The 19771-nt window shown below is 34.8% G+C and overlaps 1 protein-coding gene across 1 annotated transcript in view; it reads left to right on the top strand.

Moving 5' to 3' along the window:
- LOC131805989 (serine-rich adhesin for platelets) overlaps positions 1 to 19771 on the top strand; it is a 40745-nt gene that overhangs the window by 7178 nt on the left and 13796 nt on the right. Inside the window, exons 3-4 of the mRNA XM_059129825.1 lie at positions 7034 to 8174; positions 13658 to 13778. Coding sequence (XP_058985808.1) covers positions 7034 to 8174; positions 13658 to 13778 — 1262 coding nt within the window. The remainder of the gene's footprint in view (positions 1 to 7033; positions 8175 to 13657; positions 13779 to 19771) is intronic.

Genomic DNA, 19771 nt, shown 5'->3' with positions numbered 1-19771 from the left:
TAGCAATTTCACATTAATCATTGGCTATTGGGAAGATCAATGAATTTTTACAATAACTGTGTAGAAATTAGAATTTACAAGTAAGCAAAGGCTACAGTCGAGCGGGACCGACCGTTGAATACCGTACAACACCATAATAAACCATACAGTTTATATAGGGGAAATACTCGAAAGAATTCCACAAGATATTGTGACAAATAATAAAAGAAAACCATCAGGTTTCGTTCCCTAATTTTCTAATAATAGCAACTTAAACTAATTTGCTCATTTCCAGTTTATTATTGCACGTAAATGGTCTTCCTAGATCTGAAACCAATATTTCCCAAAGACCTATAATCTCTCAGAAGTAGCAAAAGATTAACATTTATTATTGGTTTTTGACAGAAACGCATCTATATGAGATACAGACATTTGACTATATTCTTCAACGAAATCAGCGTTAACGAAATAGGCAGAAGTGCGTCTCTCTTGTATTTGGACATTTTCGTATTTTGTCTTCAAAAGTTGGCAAACTATTTCACACATTGAATATTTTTGGATGGCCATCCGAAACTGCTTGGCTTTTGCAATGTGCGGTAACCCCCATTCAAATGTGAGTAAGTATCGGGCGATAATTACGACCTGCCGATAATTTTGTAGTTTTTTGGTCCATTTCAACCCCTAAATATATGGCGATCATCTCCAAAAAGAGTAGGCTTCTATTCTGACACTCATCTTATCCCCATGCAAAATTTCGTAAGGATCGCGCCATAAATGCGATCTGTATATGATATCCTGATATCCTTACTACTTAGTTTTGTTAGCTGTAGAAATATTACCAAATGTTTAATTCAAAACAAGTAAGTAAATGCTATAGTCGTGCGGGGCCGACCATGTGATACCCTACAACACTACAATATGTTAGAAGACCCCTTACATCCAGATCGATTTTGAAAGATTTCGCTTTTGAAATTATGTCACGAGACATTGACCAGAGAAATTCGCCCAATATTTAAGTACTCCGTCATACTGTTGGTTGTTGTGGTCCGTTTTTCATCCAAAACGCTAGAATAATTCCCTGCCCTTAACTGTCTTCTCAGGCGTGATTGTGTGATCAGGAAGTTTTTTTCTGTTTTTGTTTCATTTGAACCCCTAAATTTTTTGTGATTATCTCTAAAAGGAAGAGGCCCCTCTGTACCTCCAAATGTAGACCCATCTATATGATTTGATTGTCTACGATATTTGGCTATATTCGTCAACGAAATCAGCATAAAAAAGCCAGAAGTTCGGCTTTTGTGTATTTCGGATATCGCCTGTAATAATTCTGGTATATATTGCGGATATCTTTGAAAATAATAGGCCCAGCCCTTCTGAGCCTAACCCTACCCTTGTGAAAATTTACGTGAGAATCGGACGATAATTGCAATCTGCATATAATAACCCTAACCTGTGTTGAAAGGTGAAAAAATATTACAAATTACAAAATATACACTTCAATATTATAAGCCAAATTAAAAAAATCGCATGCGATAAAAAATATGAAAAAATATAAAAAATGTCACAAAATACTACAAAACCTATATTAACATCATTACTGGCATATTTGTATGTGATTTTTTTTTTAGATTTTATACTTTCATGTCAAGAGGGCATTCTGAACAGACAAAATTTGTCAAAATCGTTCCAATGTTTTGACCTATTTCACCCACTAAATATAACCCGATGACCAAAATTAGAACGCTTATGCCCAGCCCTAAGCTCTAGCCCTACGCTAACATCTGCGTCGATTGGTCTATAATTGCGACCTGTAGAGCAACTGCAAGATCAGGAAAATGTTCACTTCCAACCCCTAAATATTATGCGATCATCTCCATAAGCAACAGGCTTCTATTCTGGCCCTAGTCCCACCTCCATTCTAATTTTCATGAAGATCGGCCCTAATTGCGACCTGTAGAGTGATTACAAATAAACATGGACAGACGGACGGACGGATATACATAGCTAGATCGACTCAGCTCGGCAAAATAGGAAGATCCATATATAATTTCCTATGTGGGAAACCAATATTTAGCGGTGTTTGGCCCAATCAAACTTATAATACCCCAACACATAGAAAATGGTGATTCGGTTTTGTGTAATTTTGCAAATCACAATATTTTTGTTAGTGATAGGTCAGAGGTGAAAATGGGCAATATCGGCCCACTCCATCAAGTACATGCCCCACAAAGGGTCAAAAAAATAAATCTCATCCCCATCTTCCTGTTATCTCCCCCACAACAAGTCAAAATTTTAAGCAACAACGAAGCTCTTAAAGCGGGAAATGAATATCCAATTTCTTCAAGTTCTTCACACACCAATATTTCTATCAGCACAAGAGCTGCTGTGAAGGTGGGAAGTATCGATCCACTTCTTGTAACCATGAATAACCATGAAGCTCATAAAACTCAAAATATGTATCAGATTACTTTCAATCTCGGCAAATTTCAATACATTTTTCCAATTAAAGATCTGGCGTGAAGATGGAATATAACGGACAAGTCCTTCTAGGATTTCCGCCACAATTATAGTTCTTAAAAATGCGAAATAAGTATCAAACTCTCTTTTCAAATTTCACACATTGCAGTATTTATATTAACATAAGAATGTATTTGTATCAGCCTACCCTTCTGGTACCTCCCCCACAAATATTTATATCTCTTAGAATTTGCGAAACAAGTCAACTATTTATTTTTTAATTTGGAATACCTAAATATAACTCTCAATCTAATCCTTCTGGTACCTCTCCCACAAAAGATTACAATTTTGTTTATTAATTTTGTTTTGTAATTCGCATAAACCTGAAAATAAATGTTCGATTTTCTTTAAATTTTGCACATATCAATTTTTTAATGGTACAGTAGTTGAAATTTACATTCAACAGAAGAAGTCAATTGTGAAAACTCAACGTGCTTTTAAAACATTAAAAAATGTGAGAAGTTCGCCTTCTAAGAACACCATTAAGCGTTTATACGAAAAATTTTCGACTGGTAAGGCTCTTTCTAATCCGAAGAGGCCATATAAAAGTCGACCAAGGCGATCGGCCGAGAATATCGCTGCCGTACGAGCCAGTGTTGAGAGGTCCCCAAGAACATCCCAAAAACACCGTTCTCAGCAGTTGGGCATGGCTCGGTCCACTTTACAACGGATTATTCGCATTGATTTGCATTTGTTCCCGTACAAAATTCAATTGACGCAAAGAATGTTGCCTGCGGACAAGCCTCGTCGATTGGAATGGGCCCAAAGGTCCGTCGAATATGGGCAACCCTGTATTGCATAAAATGGAACTCTTCAGTTACTACATCTGGCATCTCATGCATTCTTTAACATTTTCTTATCACATATCTCAAATTAAGTAAAGTAAGTAGCAGTATGCAGTCCGTATGCAAATATCACGCATAGATCAGATACGAAATGTGGTCTTAGATAAAATTTATTCAATAGATGTCATCAAAATCCTTCACAAATGTTTTGTGGGACATACGTCTATATGTATGTAATGAGACATGCCTTCGAAATTCATATACGGCTTAATGTCATAATTAAGTGTTCTTGATATGTTACTTCACTCTTCCGGGTTGATTGTTCTTCGCGCTGGCATGTAATAAAGAATTATAATTTTACGACTGAGCAAATTATGTCAGGCCATGTCTTTCATGTTTTTCGTCTCTTGACGCGGGTCTCCATCAATATAAAATGTGTCATAAAAAAGCAAGTGGCCATGAATCTATCATTAGGTGAACAATGTTGTTGTTATGATTCAAGTAGACTCCTGTAGGAGGCAAATTTAAATTGAGGAGATAAATACAAAGAAAGTTTTAAAGAGTTTTCAATAGTTTTGATGAAAACGGTTTCATAGGAATGAATGAAATGGGTAGGACATAATAAATTTCGATTTTTTGTAAAGAGTAACGGTCTTAACGAGAATTCCAAAAACTAATTTGGGGCTTGTTTCGTTGGGAAATGTTGTAAAAATATAAAATGATTTATAATCAGGCGCCTGGTACGAAATGGACAATATTGGCCTATTCCTTCGGATCATACTCTATGGGTTTGAATAATCATAACAGAAGTCCAAATATATTTAAATAATAGAACAAAACCGACTTTTCTATATATATATATGCATATATATATATATATATATATATATATATATATATATATTCGTGATTCGTGATCAAATTTCGAAAATAAAAAAAAAAAAAAAATTGAAAAAGTACAAGTCGGTTTTGTTCTATTATTTAAATATATTTGGACTTCTGTTATGATTATTCAAACTCATAGACTATGATCCGAAGGAATAGGCCAATATTGTCCATTTCGTATCAGGCCCAAATAAATATAATATAAAATTACGACGCGTCAGGTTTTGACTACATCGACTACTTCCCTCACTTTATATGAGATATGTGATAATCTTTAGGGAATGTTGAAATTTGCTTGAGGTATCAAATAAAGCGCATCGAAGTATTCAATTTTCACACTTCATCCAATGCAAATAAAACTCTTGGTATAGGCAAAATTACAAGAAAATCAAACATTTATATCCAATTTTATGCGAAATCGTAAATTCTATATTCATCTCAGATTTCTGATTGAGAGAAATATTTGAATATAGCAAGTTGTAAAGAATCGCTGACTTATTTCGCAAGTTCGGACAGATAAAAGTACTGAAAATGGTGACCCTTTGTGGGTGTGGTGTGTGAAATTTGAAGAGAGTTGGATGTTTATTTCGCTTTCTTTGAGCGTTTTGTTTTTCAAAATCTTGAACCATATGTGGGGGAGATACCAGAAGAAATCCGATGTCTGACATCTTTATACCATATCTTGTGTTGATGGAAATATTGAAATGTGCCAAGTTTGAATGGAATCGTATGTTAATTCCGCGTTTTATGAACTTCATGGATTTTGACACTTTGTGGGGAGTTACCAGAAGGAGAGCTTCCATATATCTCATTTTCACAGAAGATCTTATGTTGGTAGAAATATTGGGATGTTTGAATTTTGAAGATAACCGAATGCTTATTTTGGATTTTATGATCGTTTTATTTATTCCAAACTTTGACCCTTTGTGGGGGAGGTACAAGAAGGAGTAGTAGTATCTTGTAGTTGATAGATATTTTAAGATGTGCCAAGTTTGTTTTATGTGTTTCTTAGATATTCCAAAATTAACCCTTTGTGGGAGGGCTACAAGAAGCAGTAAACCGATATATCCTACCTTCACATCAGATCTTCGGTTAATTAAAAAATTGTGATGTGTGAAATTGAAAGACAGTCGGGCGTTTATATCACATTTTATTAGAGTTCAAAATTTTGTCTTCTCTTTCTCTGCAGAAAAAAAATATTTTTTTTTTTTTTTTTGAAAATTTCGACTTTTGTGGGGGATGTAACAGACGGAGTGGACCGATATATTCCATCTTAACATCAGACCTTGGCTTAATATAAATATTGGGATGTGTGAAATTTGAAGACAATCGGACTCTAACACCACATTTATGAGAGTTGTAATTATTAAAAAATTTTACTGGAATTTTGGGGGAGGTACTTGATGGTAGCGTGAACCGAAATTGTCCATTTTCTCTTTCTGTGCAAAAATATATATATTTTTTTGAAAATTTCGACTTTTGTGGGGAAGGTACCAGAAGGAGTGGACCAATATATTCCATGTTAACACCAGACCTTGGGTTAATATAACTATTGTAATGTGTGAAATTTGAAGACATTATTCCAAATTTTGACTCATTTGTGGGGAAGGTACTTGATGGCGTGCAAAGTTGGAGCAAAATCGGCTTATCATTTTTTTTTTTTGTGCAGAAAATAAATTTCTTTGAAAATGTCGACATTTTGTGGGGGAGGTACCACAGGGAGTGGAACGATATTGCCCATCTCCGAACTCATTCTAAGTTTGACAAAAATATTACGACGTACCAAGTTTGGACCAAATCGGATACTCCCTTCGAGAGTTATCGTGCGCACCAGCCAGCCAGACAGACAGACAGAGAGACGGACGGACATCGCTAGATCGACTCCAAATGTTCCGAAACGGATTTGGTGCAAATATACCTAGGGTCTAAAACCGTTATTTCGACCAGTCACGTTTTGACTGTATCAAATGATATATACCCTCTGTAGCCATGTGGCTGATGATATAAAAATTCGATCTTTTGTGGGGGAGGTACCTGAATATGTGGACCGAAATTACCCATCCCCTAACACGATCTAAGATTAATATTAATATTACCAAGTCTCGACTAAATCGGATATTCCCTTCTAGAGTTATTGTGCACACCAGCCAGACAGATGGTCGGACACCCCTAGATTGACTCCAAATGTTTGGAAACAGATTTGGTCCAAATAGAAATAGGGTCTAAAACAATTTTTTCGATGAGGCACATTTTGGCCGTATCCTCTGTAGCCATATGGCTGAGGATGTAACAAGTTATATCTAACTCCGTCGAAAATGTGACCATAGGGGTGGCTCGAACAAGACGTAGACTGATATATTTGATTTTCAATCCCATAAAAATTAGAGATATAATTTGCTTATACATGATTTAAGAACACACAAAAAAATATTCCAAAGGATCCTGAATTTCCTGAAATTTTAGAAATCACAATAGTAGTAGTTATTTTAGTAATATCTTCCGTTAGCACAAGCTTCACAATTGCATGTCATGTTATGTTGCCTTGTTATACCTCTAATCGAGAATAAAATCACTATTCCAATTGTTATACCAGTTGTTAATGACGTTATTTGCATATTTATCTTTACTTGTTTCTAACCTTCTTCCATGCATTGACCAAACAAAAAAAAAAATAATAAAAATAAAACATTTGCTTCACCACCACCACCAAAACCACCAACCACTACTATCAAAATAAAAATAATTATATCGATTTACCAACCAACCAAAACTTCCTCCCATCATGTTACCAACAAAAAATAACCACCTACCTTCATCTTAACTCGTCTCAAAATAACCAAACCAAACCTAAACCAAATTCAACCCCGTAGTAAAAGTAATGGTTATGCGATCAATGGCACTTTACTACAACCTCCCGAAATTCTTTCACAGACTTCTAATGACACAACATTGCCCAGCTCTGCATCGGCGTTGACGGTCGTCGATTCGCATAAAACATTGCCACAACAGCAGCAGCAGCTACAGATACAACAAAATTCCGATTCAGGTACCACTTTTGTATTCACCTCACCCACCTCAACATTTAAACGTAAAAAGCAACAACAATTACTACGTGAAGAGGAAGAACAATTGCTGAACAAACAGCAGCAGCAGCAGGAGGAGCGTCTGCTGCTCAACAATAACTTGGCCAAAAGTGTCTATGCGGAAGGGCCAATAGGCAGTGGCGAAAGTGCAACAAACTTAAACGAAGATTACACCAAAGGATGTCATAGCAGTACAAGCCTTTTAAGACACTGGAACCAGGAACAACAACAACCTATTCGTTATCAGCGTTACAACAAGCCAAATGATACAAAGACGGTGATAAATACTAGCACAGGTGTGATTATCACTGACAACGCCGGTGTTAACTACGCTTCATCGTCCACATCCTCCCTAATAGCGGGCGGAAACGGAACTATAACGGAAAACCTTAACGGCAGTACATCGAGCGCACGTTCAACACGCCGTATTCACACCTTACCCCTTCTATCTACCACTGCCGGCTGTAGACAACAACAATTGCCCACATCATTCATAGCGGATGGTGTAGTGGATTTAGTGCACGACACTAAATGTGCTGCAGGAAAAACCTCAACATCTTTATCATCACCCCCCGGCCAACTAACAACAGCAACTTATCCCTCCTCGAGCAACTCCAAAAGCAACAACAAATTTCCATACTCAACAACGGCCTCGTCTAAACGCAACCGCACCACCGCCCAAAATCAACGGCAAAAACAGAAACTCTCGTCGACAATGCAAGCCAGCAGTAGTGGCGGCAGTGGGACCACAACAACTGCCAAGGGTTTTAGCAACACCTCCAGTCTAGTCGATGACATTGAAATGAATTTGGGCCTGATCGGTTGGCGGAAAAAATGCCTCTACACCCTGCTGGTGCTGCTAATGTTGTTAATCATTGTCAATTTGGGTCTGACGCTGTGGATACTAAAGGTCATGGAATTCTCAACGGTAGGTAAAGATCATATGATTTTAAAATTTTCAATTTATATCATATCTATTTTTATACCCTACACCACATGTGGTAAGGGTATTATGTCTTTGTGCATTTGTTTGTAACATGGAGAAGAAAACGAGATAGACCCATAGTTCCTTTTGGTGATCAGCATAGAATCACATTTTGAGTCGATTTATGCATGCCCGTCCGTCTGTTCATGTATTTTTGTAACTAATATGCAGGTCGCATTTATTATTCGATTGAGATGAAATTTTCTTAACAACATATGTTTGGCTCAAGGACGAACCCTATTGGTGAAAATCGATCCATATTTAGATATAGCTCCCATATATATCTTCATCCGATTTTAAGTTTCTTCTGCTCCAAATGGCTAATATCAGTCCAAATGGTGGGAATTTTGCTACATCTGACCAAATTTGGTGAAAATCGGTTCAGATATAGCTAAAGCTCCCATATATATGTTTCATCCGATTTAGTGTTTAAGTTCCTCACAATCGTAATATGCACTCCACGAGACTGATATTTAGCACCAGATATCAGATACAGCCTAGCAACTCATGATTCAAATTTTATCAAGATCGGTTCCGATTTGGATATAGCTCTCATATATATCTTCATCCGATTTTAGGTTTTTTGTGCACCAAATGGCTAATATCAGTCCAAATGTTGAAAATGTTGGCACTTCAGACCAAATTTAGTATATAAATATGTACTTTAAATTTGGTGAACGATACAAGAATAATATTTGGTACCAGATCATCGGATATCTAGCCAAAAAAAGCTGTTTTCAATTTTGTGAAGATCGGCTCAGATTTGGATATAGCATCCATAAATATCATTATTCGATTTCAGGTTTATTGTGCACCAAATAGCTGATAATAACCCAAATGGAGTGAATTTTCGAAATTCAACCGAGTTTAGCATAGAAGGAAGAATTTCAAATTTGCTCCCATATATATATATTTCATCCGATTTGGTTTTTAAATCTCCAACTTTCGGAATATGAACTCTATATGATATTTTGTACCAGATATGTCATAGAGCTCAGATATTGCAATGAAAACCTTTCTTTTACGAGAGTTCTACTAAATATGCATAGTGGTGTAAGGTGCCATATGTACGGCCCCGTCCGACTTTTGAGCTTTCCTTACTGGGTTTAAATTATTTTTTCAAAATTAATATTTATTGTTGATAGAAAATAGTGTAATATTTGTATTTCCTAGAAACACAAACCATCTGCAAATTGCTTTGGAGATTTAAATATTTCATTACCAGACATAAGCCCAGCTTAGCGGTAATGACAGATTTTGGATGACTTGAAGGGTTTAACTCAAACCGTTCAGCTGTTTTGGCTACAATCCGATATTTTGAAATTGCAATGTGTACTAGGATACGTTCCTCCAACACTTAAGCCACTTCCTCTATCCGAACTTTGTGCATCAAATAAAGGTATAAATGTCTGATATTGAGGAATAAAAGTTCCACTAGTCCACTAATTCGTGTACTTCTCTCGCAGAAGGTCAACATTTCAAATCAATACAAAATTTCCGCATCCAAATATTTTTGTCTATATTTTAATAATAAGTTCCAAGTTTTGAAAAATATGTATATAATAGTTTCGAAAAAAATAAACGTAAATAACAGCGAGGCTGTTGATGTGCAGCTATGCAACTACGTCGAACGTCATAATTTTTACATTTCTTTTAATATGTTATTGAATGAAAGCAAAAAATGTGGGAAATAGCATCAAATTTTAGAATAAGTTTAGATTTGTTCGAATTGGTCACCTTTGGCACGAATTAAGGCCTTCAAACGGCCAATGAAACCGTCACAGGCTGCCCGAATGTAGCTCTGCGGTATTTTGGCCCGTTCCCGGCGAAGCGCTTACTAGAGGTGATCGACACTTTTGTATTTTGTTTAGTGCCAACGTTTTTTTTTTTTTTTCAAAATTCTCCAGACACAATAGTCCACCGTATTGGTATCCGGATATTTTAGTGGCCATTTTGCGCTGAAAATGAAGCGATGAACCTCATTTTTTAACCACTACTGGGTGGCGCGTGCTGAGTGAGATTGTGCTGTTGGAAGGTCCAAGGTCTGCAGCCCAAATGTTTGCGTGCTTAAGGCTTAAATTCACTCTCCGGAATATTTTCGCAATAATATTCGTCATTTATTCTGATGCCACGGTCGATTAATATGAGCGGAGGCCAACCATCGGCTGTTATGGCGTTATGGCCCATACCATCACCATGACCGGCGCTTGAGTTCTGGTGCCTAATCGAAAGTGCACATATTCAGCTGATCTCTTTGGCAAGTAAACACGATCATTTTGTTTGTTTAAAAACTGCTGGACATCGAATGTTTTCACTTCGGAGAAACCCAAATTCGGCAGTTCATCACTTTCGGCCAAGTGAAGCAACTCTTTAGCTCTTCTGAGTCTATTTTCTCTCTTTTGCGGTGTAAGTACTTGCACTTTTTGGAATTTCAATGGCTTCACCCAGAGCTCATTTTTCAGTAATTTGCCGAATGGAATATTGCGATATGTTCAGCTCACGTGCCATTTTTCGTCCACTGCGACGCGAGTTTCGATCAAATCGCTCCTTTCCTTTTCGAACCATTTCTGCTGATGTTGCTGTTTCCTTCCGTCCACTTCCTTGACTTCGGCGATGGTACGAGACACAAAAGATTTATTCACATTTAAATGCTGGAGCGCTCTTACGATAGCCACTTGTGGGTTTCCAACCAAATATAAAGAAATCACACTATCACGCTTGAATTCAATCGTGAATACCTTTTTTTCTGGAAAACTCTCACCAAAATGATTTTATACGCTTGTAAACAATATGAGCTGTCACTGGAATAATTTTTACAGCTGTCGCACGAGTGGACAGACAGCAATCTGAAGTTGGTTGCAGTACTTTCATCTCACCTGTATAGCATATACAAATCTCTTCCAAGGGGTAATGCACTCACAAAGAATTTCTTTTGTTGATTTTCAGATAATTCCGTTGAAAATGTGACTAAAATCGTCTAAATTTCCAATATCGGTGGGAACAGTTATATGGAGGCCGTATGATGTCGTGGGCCGATATAGCCCATTTTCGAACTTGGCCTGCCTGCACACAAAAGACTGATCTGTGCAAAATTTTAGCTCCCTATCTTTATTCGTTTTGATTACAACAGAAGGGCAGACGGACGGGCAGGGCAAAATCGTCTTAGAATTTACGTCAAGAATATATTTACTTCGTTGAGTCTAAAACTATTATTTCAATGAATTACAAACGGAATGACGAACTTAATATACCGTTCATACCATGTATGGTGGAGGGTACAAAAAATTCCACCAGAATTAAAAGCTTTTTATGTAAAATTCCGGACAATTCAATAATTTTTAGTGGTATCGTGTGAGGCATGAACAAATTTAAGAAATAACCTAATTAGCTAATTCGTTACTGGCAAACCCTATTTTTAATGGAACTCATCACTTGTTGCATATTTTTTGTATAATTTAATAAGTAGGCAAAGGCTATAGTCTTGCGGGGCTGACTATGTGATATCCTACAACACTTCAATATGTTAGAAGCCCCTTAATGTCCAAATCCATTTTGGAAGATTTCGCTTTGGAAATTATGCCCAAATATTACCCTTAGCATTTTTTTCTGTTTTTGGTTCATTTGAACCGCTAAATATTTTTCGATCATCTCCAAAAGCAAGATGCCCCTCTGTAAATCCAAATTTAGACTCATCTGTATGATTTGCTTGGGTGCGATATTTGGCTATCTTCGTCAACGAAATCAGCATAAAAAACCAGAAGCCCGTCGTTTGTGTATTTCAGTTATTGTAAGTAATGTTTGTATTTTTTCACACATAAATAGTGGTCCATTCTACTCGCTCTCCTAAACTCTAGCTTCATGAGAGATTTATTGACCTTTGGTTTCTATTTGTTAACTTTATAACGGCTACAAAACAGGAACATTTTTAGTTGTTGGTCCAGTTAAACCCCTAAATATATTGCGGGCATCTTTGAAATAATAGGCCTAGCCCTTCTGAGCCTAATCCTACCCTTGTGAAAATTTGAAAAAAAATTAAACCCCTTGAAAAAATTAAACCCCAACCTGTATTGTAAGGTGAAAAAATATTACAAAATCTACGTATAGTCAGAATTGACCTTTACGTCTGTTTGTGATTTCGCCGGGATTAAAAATATTCGCGGTTTAATAGAAAATTTGACCTTTGTTGTTACAAATGTTATTGTCACCCACTACATATTATCCGATGACCATAAAAATTGAAAAGCTTCTGCCCAGCCCTAAGCTCTAACCCCATACTAACTTCCGTTTCGATTGGTCTAGAATTGCAACTTGAAGAGCAACTGCAACAGGACATTTTCAAGTTTTTTGGACCATTTCAACCCCTAAATATTATGCGATCACCTCCAAAAGCAATAGGATTCAATTCCGGCTATAGCCCCACCTCCATTCTAAATTTCATAAAGATTGGGCCATAATTGCGACCTGTTGAGTGATTACAAATTAACATGGACAGACGGAAGGACATATATAGTTAGATCGACTCAGCTCGGCGAGATAGGAAGATCCATATATACTTTTCTATGTGGGAAACAAATATTTCGAGGTGTTACATAATTTTTGGCTCAATCTTATAATACCCCAAACACATAGTGTTGTAGGGTATAAAAAAGAGTTCGTCGTCCATGTTAATTTGCAATCACTCTACAGGTCGCAATTATGGAACGATCTTCACGAAATTTAGAATAGAGGTCTATTGCTTCTGGAGATGATCGCATAATATTTAGAGGTTGAAATGAACCAAAAAGTAAAAAAATTCCTGATTTTGCAGTTGCTCTACAGGTTGCAATTATAGACCAATCGACGTGGAAGTTAGCATGGGGCTAGAGCTTAGGGATGGGCAGAAGCCTTCCCATTTTGATGGTCATCGTGTAATATTAAGTGGGTGAATAGCCCATAACATTTGTATTAAATAAAAGTCAAATTTTCCATTAAACCGCGAATATTTTTAATTTTAATTTACAGATAGACGGACAGGTCAATGCTGACTATTATGTAGATCCATATATACTTTTCTGTGTGCGAAACAAATATTTCGAGGTGTTACATAATTTTTTGCTCAATCTTATAATACCCCAAACACATAGTGTTGTAGGGTATAAAAAAGAGTGCGTCGGACACTTTCCAAATTGTGTTCTAAAAATGTGTTCTAAAAATATGACATTTTATTCTTTGTCATTCCTTTGTCATTATGTTGTAATAACATCATTCGACCTAAAGAGTGATTTGCACAGCTATATCTTTCTTAAGGCATTTTATCATCGGACATAGGCCTTTTCAACAAAATCGTATAATTAATCATGTGACCTTTATAGGATGACATTGATAAGCTTTTCTCCTAATCTCCATATTAATAATGCAAATTTATCCATCTCTTTTTTTTTTCATAGGAAGGCATGGGCCAACTTAAAATTGTTCCTGGAGGCATACAACTTACTGGACAGGCTTTAATTATGGATATGTTACGAGCCTCATCGATACGTTCAAGGCATGGCCAGCCTTTATCTATAGGTAAGCAACATCATACAACATAATAAACTATTTAAATATTTACATAAGCAGGCCATTAAAGAACAAAAAACTCTCAAACACATTGTCATAAATTACAAAATTATAGTTCATCATTTGCTGGCTAATCATGATGTCTTATGTTTACCTAATTAATATTCAAAATTATGTGATTTACTCAAACCCTTTTCATGTGGCTCTTTTTGAGAAATGATTAGATTGAATCCAACACCCAAAAATATTTAATACTTTATTTATCTATTTATTTATTCATTTTATGTTTATCTATTGCCCAGATGTTGATTAGTCATTTACATTTTTGGGGGCAGTAGATTTGCACATAAATCTCAGAGATTTGTTTTCTCGACTTGTGTATGTGTGGAGGTGTGTGTGTGGGATTATATCCTTATCGGCTCGTTAAGATTTTCTGCTTGTCATTTGAAACGGAAAAGCATTTGTAGGTATTTGTTTATTTAAGGGTTTTGTGTGTGTGTACGAAGGGGGGGGAAATTCCGGATGTTTGAATAGATTTTTAGTGATTTGTTGCAAGGAAATTTATTTAAAAGTCATTGTTAACATTTATTTGTGTTAAGCACACACAAAGCAGCATAGACGGATGTGTTATTCTCAACTAAAGATAAGTGACTTAGTAAAATGTTGGTCTTTTATTCAAATGTTATAGTGGCAAAAACTATATTTACCTTGAGGCTATAATTTTGTTGATTCACATGGAGTTTCCTTCTTTTTTTAGTCTTTATACAAAAGTTAATGAAGCAGAACTTTAATGCTCAATATGAGCTGAGTAAAGCAATCAACATAACTACTATCTTTTTGGGATTTTGGGGAAATGCCAATCGTTTTTTTTTTTTTTTTTCTTTTTCTAAACAACAAAAATTGACATCTGTTACATAATAAATTTGAAAATTATTTTGAAAATTATTGTCAAATTTGATGCTGATGAATATTGATAGTTTATTTAATTACAGGAAAGAGTCGTTGATAAGAAAAATGTAGATGAATGATTAGAACAAGTAGTGTTTGAGGTAGGCTAGGACCTCATAGCCTCTTTCAAACACAACTTATTCTAAAAGCTCAAATCCATAAAAAATTGTGTAACTGTGAATTTTTAAAATTCGAATATTTTTTAAAACTTGTTTGAATTCTGTATCGTGGACTCTTCATATAATTTTTAGCCTATATAAAAGCCTTAAAGAATGAATTTTCATACCCTCCACCGTACATAGTATGGAGGGTATCATCGAAATAGTAATTGAAGACACAACAAAGTACATATATTCTTGATCAGCGTCAAAGTCTAAGACGATTTAGCTCTGTCCGTCTGTTGTAATCATGCTACAGTCAAAACGAATAAAGATAGGAAGCTAAAATTTTGCACAGATTAGTTTTTTGTCTGCAGGCAGGTCAAGTTCGAGCCACATTTTTCAATGGAATTGTCTGAAATTCCACAAAAGGAGTTCCTTCTGAGTACTTTACCCTCTGAAAGAGAATTATTTATATAGGTCCACGATATCGTGTGGCCCCCCATAAAACGCTGCCCCCACATATTCGGTATTTTGCTGATAATAGCCACATTTTTCAATGGAATTGTCTGAAATTCCACACAACAAGAACTGAGAACTTTACCCCCAGATATGGATTTGTCTATATAAGTCCACAATATCGCATATCCCTCAATATGTCGGACCCTCCGATATTCGGTATTTTTAAGATTTTAACGGAATTTTTAATGGATTTAATTTTTTTTTTTAAATTTCCTAATTCGTTCCAAATAGTGGAGGGTATTCAAAGTTCGGCCCACCCGAACCTACTGCTTTTTTACTTGTTTAACCTTTTAATGATCCGTTGAGCCCTGTGTTTTAAGATATTTGGAATTTCTAAAACTCATTTAACATAAAAATTAAAAAAAAATTGTTGAGCCGTGCGCTAAAGATTGTAAATCATGAAAATCTTATTGAATATTTCGAGTCTCTTTCGAAATTCCAAAATCTAGATTTTTTCAATTATTTTTTTTATTTTCAAGAATTTTTTAAGTTCCTCTAAAAGTCATATATATATATATATATATATATATATATATATATATATATATATATATATATCTATATATATAAATGTAAGTTGTGTTAGTTACTACGCTTATAACTTAAGAACCGCTGGACTGATTTTAACGATTCACACAAATTCGGAGATGTCTCCTATCCGAAAAGGATAATATCCAAAAAAATCGCGTAAAAATGTGATATATTAACATTTTCATTTTGACTTTTCAAATGTACAATAGTAATGTTTTATTTTGCATGATTTTTTTCCATTTTGACTTGCTTTTTTCTAATGTACATTTGTAGTGTTTTTTATATTTTATTTTTGAATTCGAATATTAATACCAATTTATTTAATTGACTTGATTTCTTGAGAACTGAAATTGATGGCGGGTTACATGGAAGTGTAGTACCGAATTATGTGGTGGCTAAACGGAATAGATGATATCGAAATGATTTAACGCGGTCACACCAAAAGAAAGATAATTATTAATTAAAAGATAATTACTTTTTCAAAATCGCTAAAAAATTACGAAAAAAAGATATCATTGCAAAAATTCTCAAATCGGGAAAAAATCGAAAAAAATTTCAGTGGAATCGAGTTTTAAAATAATAATAAGGGTCTTTAAACATTTGAATTCAGTGGATTTTTTGTGAACAAAATAAAGAACAATTTTTCACTATATACAATTTTTCACCAAAAAAAAAATGAAATAAGTGCGAAATTCGATGTTAACTGACATCTACCTTTCAACCACAGGGCCGACATCGTGGTTCAGATGGAAGATGCGAACACATTTAAACAGCCAAAAATTACAAAAAAAAGCCTAACGGAGCTCATTTCAAAGCGTGGGCCTACTTCTTCCATGTGACAATAATCCGTCCAATGAGAGCTCAAAATGCAAAATTCTTTGGGAGTACAATCAGTAAAATACCAAATATAAAGGGTGGAAAATAGTAGAGCGAATGAGACTCTTAGTAAGAAAAGGATTTCTATCCTTCCAGAAATTCTTCACAAACATTCAAGATACCTTAAATCACTTTTGCAGGTCATGACATCGATCATAACTCACGATAAGGGTACCCGATTTCATATTTATATAACCATCATATGATTTAAGCTATTTTTGGGGTCTTGGCCACTTTTTTCATTGTTTGGCCCTTATTTGGCATCTTTGTCTCTAAGGGGTTAGGGAACCATCATACAGATAATTGCCACATAGGAATTTATTTAAGTAAAGTCCCCACATTGGAGTATCCCCAAGTTTACTTTTACATATAATGTGTGGTCAGAAAAGAAAATTTTGTATTCTATTGAATTTGTAACTCCCAAGAGAATATTGGTTGGAAACGTAGATTTGGGATATACATCTATATGATATAAATTGTGAAAACATGAACAAATTACAAATATATGAAAAAAGCACGGGACCGAATATTTATTGAATCGTCATTGAATTATACTATGATGAAAAATATGGTGGATAAAACTATTTTACTCATTTAAATCACGCGAAATTTTTTTCAGTTTGACATGCTTTGTTGTTCTGCTTTATTTTTGATTTGGTCTCTATTTGTCATATTGGATTATAAGGGGTAGAAGAATGTTTTCAATGTAGGTCAATGTCTCGGAGTAGTGCCCATATAAAGGTACCTCCTGATTTTACCATATATCAAAGGATTTGGCTAAAATAGTGTATTTGGGGGGTGAAAATCTTACACAAAAATTTCAACATATCTACAAATTTTAGAATTTTCTCCGTGTAATAGTACCCCCTCAAGTCCTCCTTTTGGCGAACAAACAGACCGACATGGTTAGGGAGACTTATAAGAACTCTAATGGACAATCTGAGGTGCTAATGGCTTTAAAAAAGTAATTAACTTTGGCTATTCTTAATTCATTCAGCCCTCAATTATAAGGTGTACAAAATACAGCAAATTCCAAATTACTGCTCATTTGACTGGAAAATTTTTCCATACTAAAAATTAATTTGATCCCTTACATGGGGATAAGATTAATATATACTTTTTAATAGATTTGTATAGCACATCCACACCTTTGAAGCCCACGATTTAAATATTGAAGCCCACGGCTTAAATATGGGTACAGGTATTTTAAAACACTTTTAATCGACCAGTACGCGTACACTTATATCAATCATATCTGTGAGTAATTATGCTTTGACAAATATGCATAATAGACAAAAACTACGGGCCGGCAACGCGGACCGGGCCAGCTAGTTCAGAATAAAAAAAATAAAATTGAAAAAATGTCATGCGATAAAAAAAAATTAATACAAAAATATATATCACAAAAAAATTATTAACATTTTTATTGCTGTATTTTGATCTGTCCGGAGACCATTCCGAAATAGTGTTAATTGTCCAAATCATTGAAATTGGAGATACATAGCATGTCTGGTGCATAAAATACATGAAATTGGTCGAAAATATTTTATGGTATTGATATACAACGTCGTTCTATAACATTCTGCCGCATGGCGACAGATAGGTTTCGGATAATAAGTACTTTGACATTTGGTTGCCCGGCATTCTAATATAAAATAATTAATTAGTCTCAAGTGACTGCTTCCTTGACAGATTCAACCACTGAAACGGTGTTTAGTATTTTTTGAAAGAGTCAGTTTCTCTTCTACTTTTTTAATCAATTCACAATTATTTCAACTAATTTGACAATATAGCCACATTTCATGCTCAGCTCCGACATATTATTTGCTATTCTCATTAATTTATCTATATATATAAATGAAAGTTGTGTTAGTTACTACGCTTATAACTTAAGAACCGCTGAACTGATTTTAATGATTCATACATATTCGGAATTGTCTCTTATCCGAAAAGGATAATATCCAAAAAAATCGCGTAAAAATGTGATATGTTAACATTTTCATTTTGACTTTTGAAATGTACAATAGTAATGTTTTATTTTGCATGATTTTTTTCCATTTTGACTTACTTTTTTCTAATGTACATTTGTAGTGTTTTTTATATTTTATTTTTGAATTCGAATATTAATACCAATTTATTTAATTGACTTGACTTTCTTGAGAACTGAAATTGATGGCGGGTTACATGGAAGTGTAGTACCGAATTATGTGGTGGCGAAACGAAATAGATGATACCAAAATAAGATAATGCGGTCACACCAAAGTTAAAAGATAATTACTTTTTCAAAATCGTTAAAAAAAAATCACGAAAAAAGAGATCTCATTGCAACAATTCTCAAAACGGGAAAATATCGAAAAAAATTTCCAATGGAATTGAATTTTAATATAAAAGTACATTCTATTGACAAACTTTGTAAGGATCTTTAAACAGTTGCTGTAAAAAAAATTGGGATATACATCTATATGAAATAAATTGTGAAAACATGAACAAATTACAAATATAAGAAAGTAGCATATTTGTTGAATCGTCATTGAATTATACTACGATGAAAAATATGGAGTTTATGGACTCTCCAATTTACAATTTAAATGACAAATAAAATTAGTTTCCATATTACGGCAATGGGTGTTAAATAGTAATTATAATTGACTATTCTGAAATCAGTCTGACCTCAATTATGAGGTGGATAAAACTATTTTTTCTTATTTAAATCACGTGATTTTTTTTCAGTTTGACATGCTATGTTTTTCTGCTATATTTTCGATTTGGCCTCTATTTGCCATCTTGGATTATAAGGGGTGAAAAAAGTTTTCAATGTAGGTCGATGTTTCGCATTTTACCATATTTCAAAGGATTTGGATAAAAATGTGTATTTGGGGGTGAAAATCTTACACAAAAATTTCAACTTATCTACAAATTTTAGAATTTTCTCCATGTAATAGTACCCCCTCAAGTCCACCTTTTGGCGGACAAACAGACCGACATGGTTAGGGGGACTTATGAGGACTCTAATGCGAAATCTGAGGT

The sequence above is a fragment of the Musca domestica genome, unplaced genomic scaffold (genome assembly GCF_030504385.1).
Source record: "Musca domestica strain aabys unplaced genomic scaffold, Musca_domestica.polishedcontigs.V.1.1 69, whole genome shotgun sequence".
NCBI classification, from domain to species: domain Eukaryota; kingdom Metazoa; phylum Arthropoda; class Insecta; order Diptera; family Muscidae; genus Musca; species Musca domestica.
This window is presented reverse-complemented; position numbering and strand designations above follow the sequence as displayed.